This window comes from Protopterus annectens, chromosome 1.part2 (assembly GCF_019279795.1).
Source record: "Protopterus annectens isolate FY-2018-M chromosome 1.part2, PAN1.0, whole genome shotgun sequence".
NCBI lineage: Eukaryota > Metazoa > Chordata > Ceratodontiformes > Protopteridae > Protopterus > Protopterus annectens.
The window spans coordinates 1,138,508,078-1,138,532,239 of NC_056727.1; the positions used below are offsets into that span (position 1 = coordinate 1,138,508,078).

The 24,162-nt window shown below is 43.2% G+C and overlaps 1 protein-coding gene across 1 annotated transcript in view; it reads right to left on the reverse strand.

The window, feature by feature from the left end:
• The window catches only part of LOC122792263 (thyroid hormone receptor-associated protein 3-like), a 1,630,997-nt gene that overhangs the window by 795,946 nt on the left and 810,889 nt on the right, over nucleotides 1-24,162 (reverse strand). Inside the window, exon 6 of the mRNA XM_044060013.1 lies at nucleotides 18,363-18,662. Coding sequence (XP_043915948.1) covers nucleotides 18,363-18,662 — 300 coding nt within the window. The remainder of the gene's footprint in view (nucleotides 1-18,362; nucleotides 18,663-24,162) is intronic.

Below are 24,162 nucleotides of genomic sequence, written 5' to 3' on the forward strand. Positions count from 1 at the left end.
CAACTGGAAATGCCCCCCAAATTTTCTAACCAAGAAAATTTAAAGTCTTAAATGCTTCAACTATCTCTAAAGATTAGTGCAACTCTCCTTACACTCAGTAAACTACTGGGTGCTTCTTCAGAGGTGCTCCAAGGAGAATTTCTTTGCAAAACCAGTGCCTCAACAAACATCTTCACCAGGAACCTAAATCTGTACCAAAACATAAATAAGACTTGCTAAAGGGACAAGTTCCTCAATACAACGTATTATCAGCCTATGGAATAAGTTGTCACTACAGGTCAAATAAAGTAGTGCTTTCGAATGCTAATTTTAAAGCGATGACTTAATGTGTAGACACACACATTTACATCAGGTTACGTACTTCCTTGTTCGATTTGGGAGGTAATAGTACTAAGTGCCTGATAAGGATGAAAAGAACTTTTGAAGTTTGTCTACTTAAAGATGTATACAGTTAGGCCTCTTTCATTGCTTGTTTGGTATTATTTTTACAGCACTCCAGCCGTTGTATACTCTCTCTCTTTTTTGGAATTTACTTGGACTGTTTGAACAGAGTATTTTGCCAATTTCCGGACTTTTTACTGTTAAGAGCTAAGAAGAGACCTGGGAGGAAGAAGGTACAGAATAGTCCTCCTACAAATTCACAAAGGATATCCTTGGCAAAACCTGCCCTCACCCTGGAAATAACATCCAACTTGTAATGTTTAGTGAAAATATGAACAGGAGACCAAGTAGCAGCCTCAAGGTTGCAGATGGCATTCAAACCCCTGAAAAGGCACCAGAAAAGGCAACCACCCTATTAGAATACGTGCCTTAATAGATGAAAGACATCTGTCATAAAAAAGAATAACAAAAGGAATGGCCCTAGAGCTCTAGGAGGAGAAGGTTTTGCTTAGAAACAGCCAAACCGAAAGTCCTGGGATGAAAATAAACAAAAGCTGCTCAGACTTGCAAATTGCCTTTGTTTTATCTAAATAATATCTGAGCTGTTTATGCAAATCCAAGGTGTGAATAACCTTCTCACTGACAGACTGGGGAGAAGGAACAAAAGAAAGGAAGATGGACAGACTGATTAAGGGACACTGTCTACCCTGGCCATAAAAGAAGGATTAGTCCACAGAGACTCTGTGTAAAACTAAAACAGGAGTAATAGCCATGAAAGCCTAAAGTTTAGACACTTTCTTGGCTGAAGAAAGAAAGAAAAGAACAACAGTCTTTCAAGAACAATGTTTCAAGGAAGCTGAAGAAGTAGGCTCAAAAGAAGCCTAGGTCAATTTTTCAAATACAAAGTTGATGTTCCCAAAAAGGCAGAACAGGCTTTCTGGGAGGCCTAATATGAAGAGCGCCTTTAAGAAATTGCATGACCTCAAGCAGACAAGCAGAAATTAGAAGTTATGTACCTACCATAACGTTCCATGTTAGTTGTCTTCTCTCGCCTTCTTGCTGGTTCGGAGCCGAATCTCGGCCACCTCACCGACTTTTTTACCTTAGAACGCTCTTTACCAGCTCAAGGCAACCCTATATCCCATGATGCAGATGCACATATCTTGTTTGTGTGGATCTTGTAAAATAGCTAAACTAACTAACTAAGTAGAACTAGAGAAAAACATAAAAAAGGAAAAAAACTCTCTATTTCCTCTAGAAGGGACTGGGGAAGAACAGGAGGAAGATTCAAGATCTGTCCAGGGAAAGGGGGGGAGGGGCATTAAAGGACGAAGAAAGGAGAAGAGAAGACAACGTTATGAGTAATATATAGGGTAATAAAAAGTAAATGTTATTGTTGCACATTCTTGCTGGATGGGACCGCATGGCACCCCTGTCTCAGCACCTCAATGGAACAGACACTTGAGAACAGACACTTGAGAACTGTGGACCAAAACTGGCCCTGTCCCCACTGTGAATCAAATCTGTATGAGGAGGAAAGGTTTGGTAAGCTGCACAACACAAATGGTATCATGGGTAGTCTATCCTGTAGCTGCTAGAAGATGATAGACTCCTGGTTGAGTGGGTTTTTAGGTTTGGAGTGGTAGTTAGTTTAGAAGGTAGTTGCTTGCCTCTGTGGAAGACAAAAGAAGAAAATAGGTCACTTTGTGGATGGATTCACTTTTGATGTTTTTTCATTCTGACTTTCTGACAAACAAGATTTCGGGAATTGTTTTTGAATTGTTTAGTTCTATGCAATAGTGGATGAACTGGACGATGGACAATGAAAAATGAAGCTTGCTCTGTCAGAATAATTAGGGAAGAGAAAAAGAAATATAGATCGGCGGATTGATTTGATTTAGTTTGAGAAACAGAAAAGAAGAAAGGACTTTGGGAGGTTCCTGTCATATTTGTGTCAAACCAAGAACCAAGTAAGTAGAACGAGATCAGAAAATTTGAATTCTTGCTGAAGTGACAGCCAGTAAAAGAAGTGATAATCACAAAAACCAAAAAGACAAGGTCAAGGAACAAGGGTGGTAAACAGGAAGGATGCTAACATGGAAGGAATAAAGGATTGTCCCATTGGATTGGAGTGGAGTTGGATGAGAAAGGAGAAAACTCGGCTCCAGAAGAAACTCTCTATGTAGAATAATGTTATGAATCTTTGTGACATCAATATGATTTGTGGCATAGCCTACCAGATAATAACTTATGCTGAGAGAAGAACTAATGACACAAAAGAAAAAGAATGAAAATCCTAAACAGGGCCTTCAGGATCTAAGGATTTGCAAAAAGAGAAAAACCAATCCAAAAGCAGCGCCACTTGCTCTAAGGGAAGCGTCGCTTGCCTTACCAGACGAAACTACTAGAGGGAGCAAGACAAAGACCAGGATATCTCGAAACAGGAGCAGGAAGAGAGGAAGCCAGTGCTGGGGAAGGAAGTGGAGCAACCAAGCAGTGAGGGTGAGAAGAATGAATGGCCTGGTGTTGACCGATTGGTGGACATGATCAAAAGATCCGAAAGTAAAGGAGCACACGATGCACCAGAAGGCAGAGGTGATGAAGACAGAAAAGTAAATGTGTGAGGCAACTTGGCCAAAATGCGAATCAACAGCGGAAACAATGGTTGGGAAGAAAAGGAAAAAAGCGGGAAAAGCCAGGAGGAGTCCAAGCGTGTCAGTGGGTTCTCTCTGGGTTGGAGTTGGGGTTGGAGGGTGGAAAAGCGGGGAAGGAAAGAGGTGGGGGTGGGGCACTTTGGGTCTGGAGATTAGATGAAGCAAAGGTAGACCACTTGTGCCACTAAAGAATGGTCTCTGGACCATTGATTGACCACCCAATTGCTCTGCCGGAACCTGGAGAAAAGCCTCAGCCTGGCATGAGATTGGGCTGACAAGGTCTGCGTTGCTCAGCATTGCGATGAGACCTGATGGCGCCATGCCAACAAAGGTTCTCCTTCCACGGACAGGTTGCGAGGGACTGACTGCGCCTGCGGAATGTTCGTACCACAGACGCAGGCATGTTGTCCGTTGCACTACTCTCCACCCAATGGGGGCAAGGATCGTTGAGGGCTTGGCGCAGTAAAAGCACCGCTCTATGGCTTTACTTTGGGGTGCAGATGGTCAGCTACCACTTGCCGTGACCCCACCATGCCCGATAATGCCCTACCCCACCCCGTGAGAAAGAGGCATCCGGAGTGTGGCAGCAAATGAGAGGAGTGAAAAAGAAATGAGGGATATAAGAAAAAGGGGAAGATATCCACCAGTTCAGATGGAGTCCTGCGATTGTGAAAGAAGACGGACAACGTGCGTGTTGGAAAAGTGATGGAGCGACACTGAGTGAATAACATCCACTGCAGAAGAGCGCGCAGAACGAGAGCCCAGTGTAGAAGAACAATAGCAAGTAGCAATAAGACTGAAACATTTTTATCTGATCCTGGCTTGACTTTTGCTGCTCTGCAATAAATCATGCCTATTTTTTTGGATGTCCAGAATTCTCCTGACCTGTTAGTCTGGCTAACAACTTGAATTGGTGTTTAATTATAAAGGTGATTCTGATCTGGTTAGCCAGACCTAGAAAGATTTGAGAAATTCGCGTCAAACAAAGGAACTTTGCAAGCTGGGTAGTGGGCCTGGTCTGGTCAGAGTCTGCGGGTGGTGGTAGGTGGCGGGGGCTGAGCCAGTCCAAGGAATGAAACGTCTGGAATGCCATCAGGGCAGGTAACCTGAACTTGATATGAGCTTGCCATGCATTTGGTGATGCTCTTGGGGCTGAAGGGCAGAGCCCAAAGGCATACCTCTGAAGCGGGATTGAATTTGGATAAGGCCGCAACCTGTGAAAGCACATGAAGGAATCTTGCGTTTGTGATATCTTGGCCTGAAGGTAGCAGAGCCCCGAAGGTCTAGTCCTTGTGGGCAGAAAGAATATGTCCAGAAAGGGCACCTTGAATCTGAATCTTGCCTGCTTGATCTCTATTTTGCTCTTAATTCTAGTTGCTTCGCTCTCCCCTCCGTCCAAACCCAACCAAAGAGTCCCTTGGGGCGCCCGGATGGGGTCTGGGCGGATCCCTCAGAAACTTTTTGTATTTTCTTGCGGAGACTTGTCCACATTCTTTGTGCTTTGCCCTTTGACGGGTGAGGTGTCACGGATGAGGTGGTGTGTCACCTTGGACCTTCGAAGGGGGATTGACTGGGGGAGCTATACCCAGCCTATACCCACCAGGGTGACACTGGTTCTGAGCCAGGCAGGCTGGAATGGCGGTAGGATGCCACCTCCCCTGTTGGGGGATTCTGAGGACGGGCAGGGCGGCAAGGGGCGCTGAAAAGGAGGCTTTTCAAACTCCCTGTTGCCCTGCTGCCCAGCCCCTGTTTCCCTCCTGCTCCCTCTGCTAATTACCCCCACTGCCTCTCTGACCCAGGGGCTGCGTTGCCTGCGGTGCTGCTCCCACCTCCCTGCCACAAGGGTTCTTGGTGTTGACCGCCTTGATAGGGGTCAAAGAGGTGCGGAGTTCTGCTCCCTGCGCCGAACGCCTCAGCCGTCCCCCTCACCACCGAGTCCAGGTTTGGTCGACCAAAGGTCGAAAGGAGGCGAACCCTCAGAGTGAGGGTGAGAAATGTGAAGGGTCATAGAGGCTATGATCTTCAAGAGCCGGCTTGGCGTCTAGAAGCCCACTCCCACCTCTGCGGCTCAGAGATGCTCCAGCTTGAAGTTAAAATCAAGTGATGGAGGAAGTTGAATGAAATCGGACCTTGCTTTGATGAAGAACATCTTTTCTTCTTCCCCAGCAGCAGATAGAGACTCCCCTAGAGGCCTAGGAGGCATAAATATCTCTTTGAGAAGAAGCAGTGACAAAGCCATAGCTGTCTGAAACACCAGAAGCTGAAGAAACTATCCCAGACTAGGCCCTGTCCAAGGGAGTCCCTAGAATGGTGGAGGATGGGAAAAGTTCTTGGTGAGATCCATAGGCATCCACGCCTGTGCGAGATGTGTAGAATAGAGAACATGGTCGAAACACTGCGCCAATGCCCATTGGGAGTCCCCAGGCCAAATCCCAGCCACTGGCTGGGAGCCACCACTTCTGCCAAAATCCTGCTTCCGAGAGTGAAGCCGAATAAGTGGAGGAACATCCTGGGTGGGGAGACACGGGGAAGGGATCAACTGGCGCCAACAATGTCGACATGGGGTGAATGTCAATGGAGGCTGAGAAGGAGAGGAGCCCAGAGGGCTCAGGTAAAAGGAGAAAGGAGACACATCTCCGCTCCGATGAAAAGGAAGACAAAAGGGAGACTTTCCTGATTATCTAGGTGGGTATCTAAAAGAGTCTCCACAGATCCTTCTAAAAGCCTCTTCAGCCGAGATCTCTCTGTTGGAAATGTGAGATAGACAACGGCTCGACAGAAGAAATATGTCAGAGAGGAGACGACAAAGAGGGATAGACAGACCAAGAAGGAACGGATCTCAGATTGGACAAAGCCGCCGGGCCGAGATGAGCTGGGTTCCACTCCGATATGACTTCTCCGTCCCGCGGGACCGGTATAAAGCGGCCAGCGAACGACATCGACTGAACCGCCGAGCGACCCGGCTTAGCGGGGTGAACTCACGGAAGATAAAACTCGGCTGGGCCGATCTGAGCCACCTGGGTGAGAAGAAGACTCTCTGGCGGCTGTAGCCTGAAGGACAGGGCTTAGAAGAAGCCAGAAAGGGCTTTAGGGGATTCTTTTCCTGGCTTTTCAATAAGAGAATGGTCAACTTATTCCTCCTCTCCTGGGACTCACTGAGAGCTCTTACTACCAAAGACAAGGTCCAAGAAAGGTATAGAAAACACACACCAAAAACAGTCACACTTTGCACCGAGTGTGACACTTCATTTTCACAGAGAGACAAAGCATAAAATAACCACTACACTTTAAAATTTTAGACAAACCAAAGAAAAAATACTAACACACACCCACAATAGAAGTAAGTCAAGAAAAGGCCAAATAAAAAACACAGACACAGAGATAAGGACTACAGACTTTGAACAATATAAAGGGAATAAAGTGGTTATAAAGGGCTACACTATAAAAGGAACAAGGAGAGATAAAACTTGAATAAGCAAACCTATGGAACATAAACTATATCAGGAGGCTAAAACCTTTCAAAAAAATAGAAACAGAAAGCCGGGGACTTAGGTCAATGTATGGTTGGAAGAATGATTGAAAAGAGCATGGAGGAGTCAAGCTACTTGCATCATGGGATAAAGGGGATCCTCCCAAACCCATCTGGCAGGAATAAAGTAGATTGACAAGTGTCGCTCGGCTGATAAGTGAGCTTTAACCAAGGAATAAGCTAACCCAGCATGGAGCAGATCACACAAATAAGAGAGAACCAGAGGAACCTCCACAGATAGGGGATCCTGATGGCAACAGAGGCACCAAGCAGAAAATATTTTCCATTTGGACATGTATGGTTTTCTGGAAGTGAATTTCTTGGAGTCCTGCAGAACCCATAGCATGTCCTCAGAAAAGAGATACCAAAAAGGAATGAGAAAATCCACCTGTTGAGGTAACTTATGGCGACTGTCCCCGGCCAAGTGATACAGAAGAGTGAACCAATGATGTCTGGACCAAAAGGAGTCACCAGCAAGATTTTGGGAGAATTCTGCCTGAACTTGTGCAGAACTCATGGCAACATACCGTTCCAAGGAAAAGACAGGGCATCCACTGTCCAAGTCACAGGACTTGGGACTCTGGGACAGAATATAGAAAGTTGTCTATTCAGAGAGTAGGCAAAAATATCAGCCTGAAGAATACCCCACAGATGGGCTATGTCCAGGAACACATCTCTCTGAAGCATCAATTTGTGGGCCTGTGTTCTGGACCTTCTCCACGAATCTGCCCCAGAATTATGTGCTGAGGGAATGTAAACCACCTGAAGAGTCATTTAACACTGGACAGCTAGATCCAGACCTGAACAGCTAATCTGTAAAGGAGACAGGAACTTGTACCCCCTGCTTGTTGACGTACCACATCATAGTGGTACTGTCCGTGAATACTTTCAGGGGGCCTGGGATGGAAAAGAGAATGAAAAGCTTGCAGAGCTTTCATCCCTTTTAAGCTAATATGGTCTGACCTCTGATGAGGAGGTCAGAGACCCTGGACCTTTAGGGGGCCACAAGAAGCTCCCCACCCCTAGTCTAAGGCATCCATGAACAGTGTCTGAGAAGGAAATGAAGCCTGGAAGGAAAGATCTAGATTGAGAGAGGGTTGATGAATCCACCACTAAAGCTCAAGTATATATCTATATAATATCTAAAGCTCTGGTACACTGGATGGAGATTTGGCTATCCTTGGCAGATCACCTTATGTAAAGAATATTGTTACAGTGACATGGAAGGACTTCAGTAATACCCACTAAAATCAGGTCATGTTCATGTTTAAGTTTGTGACAAACAGAAATTATTTTTCCATTTAGCAGCATAGGATTTTCTAGTAGTTGGTCTTCTGGTCTTCCTTAAAACCTTAAGCACATTCTCAGAAAACTGGTGTTGAAAAGGAATCAAAACTCTATTACCCAAAGAGTCAAATGTAGCATAAGCAGAGGATGTTGAATGAGACAGCCCTTGCCCAGTGTGAGGAGATCCATCCTGTGAGGCAAACTGTAATGATTGCCCATAGCCAGATGTAACAGAAGGGGAAACTACTGCTGTCTGGCCACAGGAGAGTCACTAACAAGATTATGGGCTTGGCCTACATGATCCTGTGGCGGACCTACGGCAACAGAGGAAGAAGAGGATAAGCATACAGGAGCATCCCTTACCAAGAAAAGGGCAAAGCATCCATTTTCCAAGCCGGGCACTCTGGAACAGAACCAGGGAAGTTGTCTATTCAGGGGGGAGGCAGAAAGCTCTGCTTGAGGAGTAACTCCTCCCCGATGGACAATGTCCAAGAACACTTCCTTATGAAGCATCCATTTGTGAAGATCTGCACTGGGCCGGCTTAGACTGTCTGCCATTAGATTTGTGTTGTGAGGGAATGTAAACCTCCTGAAAAATTAGATAACTGATAGCAAATTCTCAAACAAGAAGAGCTAGCCTGCAAAGATGGTACGACTTTGTGCATCCTTGCTTTCTGACACACCACATGATAATGGTGCTGTCTTTGAAAACCTTGAGAGGACCTGGAACTCATAGGGAATGCAGGGCTTGAAGAGCAAAAAACAGAGCTCTCATCGCTTTGATGTTGGCATGATCCTTCGCCTGCTGGGGAGACCAAACTCTACTATATCCTGATGTTGTTGTGAGAATCCCCTGAACCCAGACGTGAAGCATCTGTGTATAACTCCTGAGTGGGAGAAGGAACTTAAACAAGCAGGCCTGGATTCAGAGAAATCTGATGAATCCACCACAGAAACTACAGTTTGAGACAAAGCAAGAGAGAAATGGGAAATTTCAGAGGATAACAATGCTGTAGCCAAAGTTTCTCTAGACAGCTCTGAAACTTCCTCATGTGGAGTCTGGCAAAAGGAACCACAAGAATGGTGGAAGTCATGTACCCCAGGGCTCACAGAAACTCTAGATACCAGATGTAAAGGAAGATAAAGAGTGGAAAATCCTGCCAAGAAGACTACCTTGAGAGGAAGAAGAAAAGCTAACACTAGTACAGTCTGAATCCTGCATCCAATGAGCACCTGATCTTGTGAAGGGGCCGCAACAGATTTTTTTGAGATTGTGGGTGAACCCCACAATGAGAAGCAGAAGCATGGTGAATTAGAAAGGGTATAGAAGAATCTGCTGAGTAGAGATTTGAATCAGGAGGTCATCCAGCCAGGAAAAAATCTGGACACCCTGGACTCTGCGTAGGCCAAGAATGGAGCTATACATTTAGTAAAGACCTTTGGAGTTATAGAAAGACCAAATATCAATGCAGAGAACTGCTAATGTGAAGAAGAAATAGAGAACCATAAAAACTTCCTGAAGAGAGGAGAAGATAAGCATCCTTCTGGTCCAGTGAGACCAGGTAGGTCTGAGGAAGTAGCAGGAGAAACAGGAATTGGCAAGATAATATTTTGAAATAGAGGATCTATAGAAAAGTGCTGAAAAAGGACAGATCCAGAATAGGTCTCCAACAGTCTTCCTTCATGGGAACCAAAACATTCTGGAATAAAACCTCTGTCTCTCGAGAAGGATGGAATAGGCTGAATACTTCCCTGAACTAAAAGGTCTTAAACAGTAAGACGAAAGAGAGGAAAGCTGGCAAGGTGGAGACTGAGAAATCCCTAAGAAGGGTGGATGGGACTTTCAAACCATAAAACAACAATTTTAAATTACGGAAAGAACCAAGGAATGAAAGAACCCATGAATCTGTGGTGATCTGTTGTCAGAGAAGAAAAGACAGAGTCAACCTTAGGGAAAGAGGCATCTGGCCAACGGGCAGGGAGGAATAAATGTCAGGAAACAAGGGATTCTGACCTCTGGAATCCTGAGAAGGTTTATTAGTAAATACCCTTTTCGAAGCCCTCTTGCCCCTGAAAGGCTGTTTCTGATGCCTAACCACAAAGGAGGAGTTAGAAGGACAATTCCTTTGAAACTTAGTGATAGTGGAAAAAAAATTAATTTTCATTTGCCCTAAGGCCACACGGGCAGGTGACCAAGACCTTTATTTAATCCCAGAGTACCTCCTCACAAACACAGACTGTGAGAAAACTATCCTTGCCCTCTGTAACAAGAACTTAAGCCTCCAACACCAAGGCTGCCTCTGCATCAGAAGGTGTGGAAGCATCTTTAGTTCATGAGGACATGCTGAAAGCCAATGATATGGCAACAAAAAGACAGGATATGAAAGAGGTTTTAAGAGAACACAGACTCCCCCAGACAGAGGTTGCAAAAGCATCTCACTCAGTCTGGAGTCACCAGACCAAAGGAGACTGGAGTCATACATCAGAATGCCCTTGTCTCCAGATCTTTCTCTGCATGATTTTTATCAGAATGCTTTTTCTTCATAGGAAGGTTCAGACAGGCCTTGGCTGAAGCCATATCAATCTGGAACCAGGCACACTCTCCCTTTTTAAGCTGCAAACTCCTACAGAGACTTTGCCTTTTTTTCTTCTAATTGCCTTCAGGATGAAGCTAGCACAGTGCAGATGTGTGTCCATGTCATGTTCTTGGTCAAAACAGAACAAAGGGGTGGAACTCTTTTGGAGGAATCTGTTTCCTACAGGCATTGCAATAGAGGCAGGGATTTTCTTACAATTCTTTGTGATATTATATTTATGCCTCTGAGAAGTCCTCTGGTGGGCATGCAGAAGAAAGGGTGCCTTCAGTGCCTGAATCACAGGCATCACTAAAAGAACTGTCCTTCACAGGCAAGTCTGCCTCCGAGTCATGGGAATCAGAATCTTCAGGAGAAGGTTCCACCCTTCTCTTTTTAGAAGGGTTCATACACCTTTGCGATTTCTATGCCTAGTCATTTCTGTTAAAAAAAAAAAAAAAGATAGAACAAGCTTAGTCAAATCTATCACCCAGTCAGTGGAAGTTTGGGAAGTACAGGTGGTTGAGGAACTGTTCACCCTAGGTTGAGGTAAGCTGATGGGCACCAGTTTGAACTTCAATGCCTTATGTTTCATGGCTTCAGCAACCACCATCTTTTAGGTGCTGTGTCTTGAGTGGGAGGATTGAGATCTCAATGCAGAATCAGAGAACCTCCTGAAAGACAAGAACTTATTATAAGAGTAGATACACAATTATATCGCTGTTGTAGTATTCACAACATATGGGAAGCATTCTTCTAAGGACACAACATGTTTGGACAGCATACCAAAGCTTCATCTTCCTCTTGTGCTGCATGTCTGACATATGCCCAAAGCACAGGGATAGGGAAGTTGTACACAAGGGACGTACAGGCTCAAAAATCCCTAGGACTTACTCACACCAGAACAGAAGGGTAAAGGCAAAGGATAGAGAATATGCCTGACAACTGAAAGAGGTGAAATGTACATGGGGTCCACCTCACTCAGAAGGAAGGAAATGAATAAATATACATATATAAAATAGAAGGGGGTGGCATGGAGGGTGTTCATACTACAACAGTGATCTAATTGGGCATGTACTGGTATGGTAAGTTCTTATACAATTGTACTATGTCTTTCATTGATCAATGGTGCAGTACTCACAATGAACGGGAATATTTTAAAGCCTTTGAGAGAGTTTGGGAGATGGAAAAAAAAAACAGAACTATAACTCTAAATCCCTTGTACACTACATCTGGTGAAACCAGTCCTGGGTCTGAAGAAATGACAAATTTTACAATACTTAGTAAACATGTGACTGGAGTAATAAGCAGTTCCTTCTAAAACTTATCTAAAATCCAGATTCTTGAAAAAGACTTGAAGATGCTACTGTTCTGGTGGAATGGGCTTTCACCTGGCCTGAAAGGGATTTCCCATGTTAGGAAAAAAAACAAAAAAACAAAAGGAAATTGCTAAGGAATGCGGCGTTGCCACCTTGTTATCCTGAAAGGTAACAGAGTTTGCTCAGTCTTTCTGATAGCTTTAGTTTCATCAAGATACAATCTATGTTGCGATTCCAAAATTATTTCACCCTTTGTTTTAAGGACTGGAGAAGAAAGCATGTAAGTTTACTGACTGGTTTAGAGAAATTTCACTGATAAACTTAGGTATAAAAAGGAGGATTAGTCCAAAGGATTACCCTGGTTCTTGTGGAAAACTAGAAAAGGTGGAGTTGCATTAAGGGCTTGCAACTCTAAGCCTCTTTTAGCCAAGGTAAGGGCAACCTGTAGAACTGTCATGTCATTCCCACAAAGAATTTTAAAAAAGCAGGCTCAAAAGGAGGGAAGAGTCAGCTTCTACAAAACAAAATTCAGGTCCCAAGAAGGTACTATACATTTTCTTGGTGGAATGTACAATGCCCTTCAAAACTGCTTGACCTTAAAACATGCAGAGAAAGAGAGAGTGACAGATCTAAAGGTACACGGGTGGATATGGCTGACAAATGTGCATCAGCGTAAGAATATTCCAGTCCTGACTCGAGCAAAACAAACATGAAAGAACAGCAGGGATACCCATATAAGGGTCCTGTTTTTTGTTTGACTGTACACAGAAAATTGTTTCAGTTTAGAAACATAAGATTTTCTTGTACCAGGTTTTTCTAGCCTCTCTGTAGTACATGCCCTGAAAAAAAGGATTATGATACCATTCAGGCACCTATCACCCAAAGAGTGAGGTTTACTGTTTCCAAGTTAGACTGAATGAGATAACACTTCTGTTGTGTGAGCAAGTCCATCCTGTGAAACAACTTGTGGCAAGCACCCTTGGCCAGTTGAAAGAGAAGGAAAAGAGAACCAGTGTTGTATAGGACAAAATGCATCAACAGCAGCATCATTATACTATCTTTTTTTGATTTTGAGCAGGATTTGGGGTACAAGAGGAAAATGGAAAGAAGGATTAAAAGAATTTCCTTTTCCCTGAGAATGACAGAGTATCCATTTTCCAGTCCTATGGGCATGGGGCTCTTTAGCAAAGCAGTATGAGCTATTTTTGTTTACCATGAAGGCAAAAAAGATCTACTTGTGGAGTTCCCCACTGATAATCTGAAGAAAGACCTCCCTGTTCAAAATTCTTTAGTGAGGGTCTGTCATGGATCCACTCAGGTAATCTCCACAATGTTCATCTCTGAAGAAATGTAAACAGCCTGGAGAAATAGAGACTGTGGTGAATGCCTATGCCCCAAGCTAGTCTGCAGAGAAGGGAAGAGATCCCCCCTCTAGACACAGAAGGACAAAATTTCACTTCCTTGATATTATATGTACATTCTGGCCATAAGATGAACAAACTCCCTCGACTTTTGTATTTATTGAACATACCCTCCATGCAAGATCTGAAGTATCTGTGGAGAATTCTTGACTGGGAGAAGGAACCAGAAAGGGTACACACACATTGAGTGAAACAAATCCTTCTTTATGTAGGGATAACGGATTAGGAACTTCAAAGGAAGACAATGCTGAGCTTAAAGAGACATTAGGTAGCACTAAATCTTCCTCATACGGAGTATGGCAAAATGTATCATTTGTAAAGAGCGCTCAGTATTCTCTCTTGCTGAAATCAATTTTAGAGGTAAAAAAGACTGGTAGAAGACAGTCAAACTGTGCCTTGTCTAGTGAAAATGTCATCATGGAACAGTGCTGAGATGACGGCTTTGAAAAGTACATTTTTGAGATGGCAGGAAGGTGGACTTCAAGTTTACTGTAAAGTCTAATCAAAGAAGGTCCGTAGTGAAGTTGAAATCTAAGCGATCATTTTTTTTTCTGGAAGAAACTTGAATATCATCAAAATAGGGATCAATATGAATACTCTGAAGCCTGCAAAATGCAATGACTGGGTCCATTTCTTGAACACCACTGTTACCGTGAAAAGCCAAAGGGTAAAGGAGAAAACTGAAAATGATTTCTTAGGAAAAGGTGGGATATAAAGACAAGCATCTTTGAGGTTCAGGGCAACTAACAAGGTTTGGGAAATATAAAGACAGCATGGTTTGAAGAGACAATATTTTGAATTTTAACACCCTTAGGAAAGTGTCAAGGGACTGATATATCCAGAACAGGCCTCAAAGTGCCCACACCTTTGTTAGTTTGTATCCTCTCTCTTCGACGTAGTTGAGGACCCACTGGTCTGAAGTTATGAGTCTCCACACATGGAGGACTTGAGAACTTATGTTAGAGATAGAGGGGATAGGACAAGGTTTGCATGGAATGGGTGGGAAAGAATGTGGTAGTCACAAATTGGTATATTTGTCTGGAAAGGAACCCTTTTGTCCCTTTGAAAACCTGTTTAGATTTTCCTGGAGCTTCTTTTTTTTAAACTTTTTATCCTTCTGCTGTTTATGTTCTTTAAGAAAAGAAGGGGCCAGCCTTGGAAGGGTAATTTCTATGAACCATATGTACAGAAGAGAGGAAATCTGTTTTAAGTCCTGCATGATCTTACCTCTCTCTTCCAAGTTTTAGAAATTTCTGCAGAAGCAGACCTCCCTATCCAGTGGGGCATCTAACAGCTTACTTTTTTCCTTCTTTAGATAAAGACCGAAGTCTCAACCAAGACTACCTCCCTTAAGAGGGCTAGCCTCCTTAAAACAACAACCCTTAAGGATTAATCAGCAGCATTATAAATGCATTTGATTTAATGCCTAGCTATTTAGCTAACAGAATCCAACAAAGATGACAAACAAGTTTCATCATCAGATTCAGATATATTAGTCAACATTTTATTAATGCCTTCCATAAGAGCAAAAAGGTATGCAATACAAGTTTGATAATTTATAGCCTAGAAAGAACTACATGAATTGTACATCATCTTTTTTGTACCTGTAAACAGCCTACTGTCTTTATCATTGGGCAGGACATTAGAAGCAATAACTTGATGAGTTTTGTCCAAATTCAAAGAAACCATTGCAGAGTCTGAGGAATGATTTTTATGAAAGAATTTGTGGGTGTCAGGAAATTGGTAAAACCCGTCAAGCTCCTCTTGGGCTTGGGGTTGTGATTCAGGGTTTAACTCATTACAGCCAAATAACATCTCCAGTTGCCTCGGCAGTTACATACTACTGACGCTTCAAGGCATCAAATATTGCCTGGTTATATTTGCATACAATTCCAAAACCATTCAACATACACAGTATTAAAACAGTTCATCTTAAAGCTTACACACTGGGTAAAGTACAGTTGTGTACACTTACCATAAATGTAGATGTTCGAGTGTATTCACTGTTGCAGTCATTACACATTTGGGTAATCTGCTGGCAGGTTGCCCTCAGTCTGCCTGAATAACAAAGTCTTGGGTCCTGCATCGGTTGTTGTCTCCTCTTCCATTTGATTAAGTGGCAGAAGATGGAGAAAAACTAATGCAACTTGAGGGTCATGACATCATTAAAATGCTCCTGCATTGTGAAAAATCAAACCATTCCTTTGGAGGGTCTCTAGTAACAAGCAAGTGCTGTTTTCTGCTTCTTTTCTTAGGAGCACTGGCATGATTAAAACAAGAAGGATTTGACCCCTAACGTACCTCAATTAGGGTATCTGATACTTCTGATAATTTGTGAAATGCCCTCAGGTCCCTCAAATGTAATAAGCTGTGGTTCCCCCTTATCAGCAGAACCAGATGTCTGACTGGTCAAGCTGAATGTACTAAGATGCTGCACCTTATCTGCCTCCAAGGGGGCCGAAACAACAGGAGTGGGAGACAATACTGGATAGTTTCAGTATTAACCATGGGCCACAGTGGATACATGAGGACCTGATGATAAAGCAGAAGCTTCAGGCATCAACTTTTTGAGCTTCTTTTTCATCTGCTGAGGGCCATCCAAGACGAGAGTTTCACAAGCCATCCTACCCCACTCAACCTCTAAGTCTTTGATTCTCAAGAGACATTTTGAGAGAAGATAAATAGATCCTTAACATTTTAGGCACAAAAGACTAACAAACAGAACACTCTTTATAATTACAATTGAATCTTAAGCACAACAAATATTTAGAAGTAGCTCTCTCTATAAGGAATCTGCCTTCCAGAGTCACATTTTCCCCTCTTAGCTAACATAAAAAATATCAACATTTTGTCATAACTTAAAAAAAAAAAAAAAGAGGAAGGTTTTCACAACAGGGATACTTATCGGCCCAACACAATAGAAAGCAACACTGAAGTATCACTGTCTGGCATCAAGAAAGTTCCGATTTTCCTGCCACTACATCACTTATGTTCTACTTCATTATCTTGTGATATGGACATACATTGGCTGTACAGACAGACAGGAAAATGCCCAAACGTTGTTATGCTGGCTGGCCGAACAGTGTCCTTGGCAGGATATGCCCCATACATTGAGAATACTGCAACAGTGATCAATGAAGGACATTTCTTGGCATCCCACCTTCTGCTCTGAAGTAATGATATGACCCTCTAAGGCTAAAGGGTTTTCGATCTCAGCAGGCATGGCAGAAACTTTGGTCCTGGAGGACAAGTGAGATGCTAAAGGCAGAGCGGTCATGCCAGAGTCCACAGCAGAGAACAACCCGGAGGCAGGGAGCTGCAAAAGCACCTCACTTTGCCCACAGCTGCCAGACACAAAGTTGGAGTCATGCAACAGGAGGTCCTTGGTCTCCCAGTGCTTCTCTCCTCTCTTAGACATGCCTCTTTTTTTCTCCTGGAAATACTGATGTCATTTATGGATTGCTCTGGGGTGAAAGAAAAATGCAGACAGCAATCCAGGTTGTACTTCAGAACAAGGCAAACAAAATATTTGATGTGGAAACCCTTATGGGAGGGGATTGCTTGCAGCATGTTATACAATTACTGACGCTAAATACAGTCGCAGAATTCAACGTTTAGGTACAAAAATCAATCAAAATCCCCTATGGGGTACTTGGGGATCCCTGAGAAGTGGACCAATTGATGTACTCTTACTGCTCTGAGAAACATATATCTATGCACACTGTGTTGCAAGAAAGATCTGAGGATGTAATCATCTGACACACCTATTTTTTTGCTCTTGGCCTCTGCTACCTCTCAATCATTAGCCACCGCCATGGGCAACCATCTTGTTTGTTTCCCATCACCAGGGTTAGGGATAACTGGGAAAGGCCCTCATTCAGACAGCCATCAGGGGTGGTTTGAGGTTTTCTGTTTAGTTCTTCAAGCTCTAAAGCAGACACCCTGTGAGACTTACTGTGTGGGTGTTTGCAATGGGCTGTCTCATTTCCATAAGGGAATTTCCCTCCAAGCAGTCCTGCTGCATCTCCAAAGGCATGAGGGGTGAGCTCCCCTGTCACCATTAGGGAATTACCAACCCCAATATGCCCCCTGCTGAGGCAAGAGGCTGCTTCATGCCTCCCTGTCCCTGCTTGGCTCCTCTAAGGGGCCAGTAACTAAACCACAGATAACTAGACTGAAGCTAGAAATCTGTTAACTGCATCATCCATAGGCATGGCTGACATACCTCACATACCACGTATGTCCTTGCATTCTGGTGGGCAGGTCTCTGCTGAATCCCTGGGGGAAGGTAATGCTCTGGAAGTCTGGTTGTCCAATCAAGCTACCTGCACACATTACAACCCAAACTGAGGACTGCAACAGTGAATACTACAATAAAAATCTTGACGTTACGACAAACAAATATGAAGAGAGGAGATATCTCGAGCCTGTTAACATTCATGGTAAAGGCTGTTATGTACATTTTCAGGTCCTTGTGACAGCATGCAAGAAAGCCTCTGCCTATTACGATGCAGTAATAAAAGCATTTGCCTGCAACAATCAGTAACGTTCCATTCAATGGCCGCAAAATACCCATTATGAGAGAGACAAGATTATCTCCGGACTGATGTCAGTTACTGTTAAGTTCAATGCCTTGTATGGAAGAACTTGACTGTTATGGTTACTGCAAGCAGCGATTCCCAACACTTTAATAAAATCCACTGCATTCAAAAATAATCAAATTACCATACCTTCCTGAAATATAGGTGACAGCATCCATTCTATTATTGTCTGCTCCACGACGAACAGAGAAAGACAACTGCTTGCCAGGAGGTGGGCTGTCCTCCCTGGAGGACAGCCTATCCCTCTCTCTGTTCTGAGAGCCCCTCCTTGGAGGTGGGAAGGCTTCCCCTTCCTCAAACTCCTGAAAGTTGCTCCCTGCCTTGACACTCTTCTCAAGGAGGAGCTCTCTGAAGTTTCCAGCCTCCAGTGTCTTAGCTTGTGGTTGTGCTTGCCACCTCAACCTTTCAGAGATGAGTTCATCCTCTATATCTTCTCCCCTCCTGGTTTTGTCCTTTGAGCTGGAGATGCATTCCAGCTCATCCCATCTTATTGTCCTATCACCGACAATTTCTTCACTCTTACCTGCAGAAACTATTAATTTGGATTTAAACTTTGTCTCATCAAAATCTGAGGCCTTCAGTCCTCTCACTTTATACCTCTTTTCCAACTCGTCTGCATCCTCCTGGTCATATCGACTATCTTTATACAATTCTGCAGCAGCCACACATTTTTCATACTCCTCTGTGTGCTTCTTTCTCTTTGGTGACTGGCTGCTCCGATATAGCTTCTCCATCTCATTCGTCATGGAATAATATTCGGACTTCACTCCGCTCATTTCTGAAGCACTGCTTTTTTCTTTAATTCTTTCTTTCTCCAACTCTATTGCTTTTGGATCTCTTTCTTTTCCATTTTCTCTTTCAAGCCCAGAAGCTTTGCTCTTTTGTTCCTCTAAGTATCTAGTATCAAAAAACAATAATCAAGTTAATAGGGTTTACATTAGCAATCAATGAAACACATTCTAATCTGTCAGACTTTACTAAATCTTGACAGCTCCTTGATAGCATTGAATAAAATTAAGTAAATGTAACATCACCTATATTAACAAATACAGCTTAGGGGTAATATCTGAATTCCTACAAACCTAATCTTCAAGGTGAAATTCATATGGAAAAAAAGAAGCTATGTTCTTACCATAATGTTCCATCTGAGTTGTTGATCTTCATTCATTTATTATTGATGGATGTCGGTTCCTTTCTCAGAACTGCCATTATAACAAGCTTGCGCCAGCCAAAAAACTCTCAAGCTAAGCTTACCCATAGTGCCCCTCTCTGTATCACTTCAGATCCAGTTTGCCCGTAAGAAAAGAAAGAAAGTGGAAGTGGAAGCAAGTACCCTACCATAAGGTAGGACCAAATCCGAACCTCCAGGAGTCTTTCGAAGGGGGGATGGGTTATAATGAATGAATGAAGATCAACAACACAGATGGACCATTATGGTAAGAACATAACTTCTTTATCTGATGATGTTAATCTTCATTCATTCCTTACTGATGGGACAGAGTCCCTAGCTACTTTATTTCTTGGGAGGCCCTATGGAAGGATATTCCTGAGCTCCACTAAACCAAAAGAAGCTCTCCTCCTGCAGACCAAATCCAATTTGTAATGCGTGATAAAGGTATGAGGGGTGGCCCATGCTGCTGCTGCACAAATGTCATCTATGGAAGGTCTTGCATGGAAGGCAACAGATGTTGCAACTGATCTGGTTGAATGAGCTTTGACCTTAGATGGTAGAAGAGCTTTGTTTTCTTAATAGATAAAGCAAATACAATCTCTCAACCATTTAGATAGAGTCACTTTGGAAACAGATCTTCCCAATTTTGGTTCTGAGAAAGACACAAATAGTTGGTCAGACTGTTGTCGTAATTTAGTCCTGTCCAAATAGAATCACAATTGTCTATGCACATCAAGTAAACAGAGTATTCTCTTTTGTTAGAAAAATTTGGAAAGAAAACTTGCAGGTTGACTGCTTGATTAATAATCAAATAGGAAATAACTTTGGGTAAGAAGTTGGGATTAGTCCGGAGTGATCTGTCTTTATGGAAAACCATGTAAGTATGTTTTATGCACAAGGCTTGTAATTCAGATATTCATCTTGCTGAAGTAAAACCCACCAGAAATAAAGTTTTCCAGGATAAGAATTTTATATTGCAGGTGGCAGAAGGTTCGAATAGAAGACAAGTCAAGGACTGTAGAACTAGTGTTAAATTCCAGGGCTCGATTGGCTCTTTAAAGGGGGGCCTAGTGTGCGTAAGACCTTTCAAAAAGGTCTTTACAAACATGGTGAGAAATCAATGATGAGTCCTGGAAGCCATTGTGGAAGTTAGAGGGAACCGCTAGGTGCACTCGAATAGTTGAAGCTGCCACTCCCGAGTGGAGGAGGTTTGATAAATAGTCCAGTGCCAAATCAAGCAGAGCAGAAAAAGGGTCTATTTCCCTCTCTCGAGACCAAATTATGAATCTTTTCCACTTGCTGAGGTAAAGTTACCTAGTGGATGGCTTAGGAGAAGGCAGAATAATGTGACATACAGGGAAGGATAGGTTATTTTGTCTGGCGAATACCGGCAGTGCAGGAACCAAGCTGTCAGCTTGAAGCACTTTAAGTTTGGATGCATCAACCCCTGTGCGACAGCAATTATGAAGTTGGATCCAGAATCCATGGTTGATGTACTAGGTGAGGCCAAAGAAAGGGAAACCAGACTTGTCGAGGGCCAATAGGGTGCAATGAGGATTACTCTGCTTCTCAACCGAAGAGCCTTCTTTAGAAACTGTGGGAATCAGAGGAAGGGGGGAAGCATATAGTAATCCCATTGGCCAATCGTGTACTAGAGTGTCCCTCAGGGACTCCCCGAGGGGGAATTAGGGCAAATAGCTGCTGCATTTGTGGTTTGCGGGGGATGTGAATAAACTGAAGCAAGGCTAACCCCAGCGACTGAAGATCTTCACCGCTATGATAGGACTGAGGGACCCTTGTGATGCAGGAGGATGCATCTGCACAGTTTGTCTGCAATCACGTTGGAATCCCTGGGAATGGCCATTGCTATCAGAAAGCAGTTGGAAGCTATCGCCCATTGCCAAATTCTCATGGCCTCTCAACACAATGGGTAGGACTTGGTTCCCCCTTGTTTGCTGGTATACCAGACTACAGTACAGACATGTTGTTTAACTGAAGAGCAATTGCCTCTGACGAGAGGGCAGATTGGAATGCGCGCAATGCTAGAAGCACTGCCCTCAGTACTAGAACATTGATATGCAAGTTGTCCTCCACGGGTGACCAAGTTCCTTAGACTGTCTTTCCCTGGAACCCCCCCCCCATCAGAGAGGCGTCCATGGTCACTATGGCCTTGGCCTGGGAGGGGGGGGGGGACGGCTCCATAGGTCTTTCTCTGACTTCATCCACCAAATTAAGTCTTGTTTGCAATGATTTGTTATGCGGATCTGAAATGACATAGGATGAGTCAAAGGGGATCATTTGTTGTTAGACAAAAGTTATAGTGGAGAACTATAAGAAGGGGAAGAATGTAAGTACGGCACGGATTGACTACAAAAAAGCATTTGGTAGTATTCCACATTAATGTCAAAGGAGTGCTTAAAAATGTATAAGATACACCCTATACTGATTGATTACATTACAGTAACCATGAAACCGTGGCAGACCACTTTGCAATTAAGCCACAATAAAGGACACATTATAATCCCAGGGATAAAAATTCAAAGGGGGATATTCCAGGGTGACTCTGTCACCATTGCTATTCTTCCTTGCCATTAAGCTGTTTACTTAACAGCTTAGGCCATGGCTATAATTTGGCTTCTACAAAACTACCAAGTCTAATGACTTCTCATCTTCTCTTAGTCGATGATTTAAAACTGTATAGCTCATCAGATGAGGAACTGAAAGCACACTGCAGGTTGTCAAAACTTTTTCTGATGCTATTGGAATGTCATTTGGTCTTGATAAATGTGCAAATGCAACCTTTAAAAAAGGAAAACTGCAGCACCAGGAAAACAAGTTTGGAACAAGAATGTGATATAAAAGAACTTGATCAAGAGGGAGTGTATAAATACTTGGGAATTGATGAAGGATCAGCAATAAAACATGAACAAATGCGAATAAGGCTCAGTAAGGAGTACTTTATAAGACTTAAATTAATCCTGAAAACAGCACTGACATCTAGGAAAAAGATCCACACCATAAATTAATTTGCTCTTCCTGCCCTAACTTATAATTTTGGAGTGAATGACTGGCCCCAAAAAGTGTTGGATAGAAGGAGGAGGCTTCATGCTTACCAAATGATTTACAAAAATCAGTGTATACCAAGATTATATATTCCTCATTCCGAAGGAGGGATGGGCCTCCTTGAAACTGATTACATGTATAGATCTACAATCATGGGACTCCACAGATATCTGCTAACCTCACAGGATCCAAATATAGTGAAAGTTTTGAAACATGAGGAGAATAAATCTAAGATGACATCTCTGCTTAATTTAGCAGAAGGATATCGACGTCAAGCAGGAATGGAATTATACCAGAAGTAAATAAAAATCAGGCAGCAATTGAATGTGCTAAAAAACAAAAGAAAGAATATAAGGTGAAGGACCAGATGAGAAGGCAAGAAATGTGGAAAAAACAAATATAGTTGCAAGTATAGAAAACTTCTGGAAGAGCCTCATGTTGATCAAGGAGACGTGAATTCTCATCAAGAAATGAAAGGTTAATATTGGCAGCCCAAGATAGTGGGCTACGTACATGCTGGTTTATAAAGTCCATTGAACATGTGAGAGAAAGAGACACATGCAGGTTTTGTAAAACTAAAGTGGAAACAGTCACACACCTTGTTGCTGGTTGCGATGCACTAATGGCAGAGGGAATGTATAGTGAAAGGCATGAGGCAGTAGAATGCATCTGCTCAGTTTGTCCGCTATCACATTTGAACACCCCGGGATGTGTTGTTATCAGAAAGAGGTTGGAGGAAATTGCCCATTGCCACACTCTGAGGGCTTCTCAACACAGGGGGTAAGACTTGGTTCTGCCCTGTTTGTTGATGTACCAGACTATGGACATGTTGTCTGACTGAACTGTAATGGTTCCTAAAGGAAGGACAGATTGAAAGGCTTGCAATACTAGTAGCACTGCCCTCAACTCCAAGACATAGATAAGCAAATTGGCTTCTATTGGGGACCAAGTGCCTTGGACTGTCCTTCCCAGATAATGTCACCCCACCTCATCTGGGAGGCATCCTTGGTAACTATGGCCTTGGGTTGAGGAGGGACAAATAGGTGGCCTAAAAGGATTTCTTCAGATTCCATCCACCAGGACAGGTTTTTTTTGCAGCAACTGGTGATAAGAATTGGGTAGGTCACTGGATGGGTTAGAACAGACGATTGTGATGCTAGAAGCCATTGTAGTAGCCACATGTGGAATCTAGCTAGCAGGACTATAGGGATGGTGGCTGCCATGGAACGCAACACTTGAATAACTAGCAGCACTGAAACTTTGTTTCTGCACAGAATAGGATGTACTTGGGATTTTATCTTCTGTAATCTGTGCTGAGGAAGGGAGACTACACAAGAGATGGTGCTCAGATGAGCTCCTATGAATTCTAGATCTTGAGAAGGGCTTAGCTGAGATTTTGCTTGACTGACTGATGCCCTGGTGCACGAACAAATGCAAAATGAAGCCTATAGCTTGAAGCAGTAGATGCCTGGTGGAAGAGGTGATGAGCCAGTCGTTTAGATATGGTAACACCCAGAATCGGTGCGGTCTCAAGTGAGCTGTTACTGCTGTCATACCTTTGGTGGACAACCTGGGGGCTGTGGTGAGGCCAAAGGGCAGCACTCTGAACTGAAAGTGACTGGCTCCTAGCCAAAAGAGGGAGAAATCTTCTGGAGCGTTTATTCATCTTTATGTAGTAATATGCGGCTTGAAGGTCTATAGAGCACATCCAATAGTTCTCCTCTAGAAAGGGAAGTACAGACTGAACCATGACCATCCAGAATCTGGATTGTTGAACAACATTATTTAAAAAGCCGAAATCTAAAATTGGTCTCCAGTCCCCTGTCTTTTTTGGCACTAAAAAGAACCTGCAGTAAAATCTGGATCCTATCTTGTCTGGTGGGACTTCTTAGACGACTCTCTTTCTAGCAGCTTTTGGATTGCTAAGGCTGCTTGGTCCCATTAATTGGGTGGAACATCGGGCAGGCTTGTTCGAGAGATTGGATAAAGAATGAAGGGGAGAGTAACAGCGGGTAATAATTCTCTGTACCAAAGCATCTGTGGTTATTTGCCGCCAGGCTCTTGAATGCAGAGAAAATCTTCATCCGACCGCTTCTAGAGGTAAGCAATCGGGCCCCTTTTCGGGAGCATTGGTAGGGCTGGCCACAGAAAGAATCTCTGGAA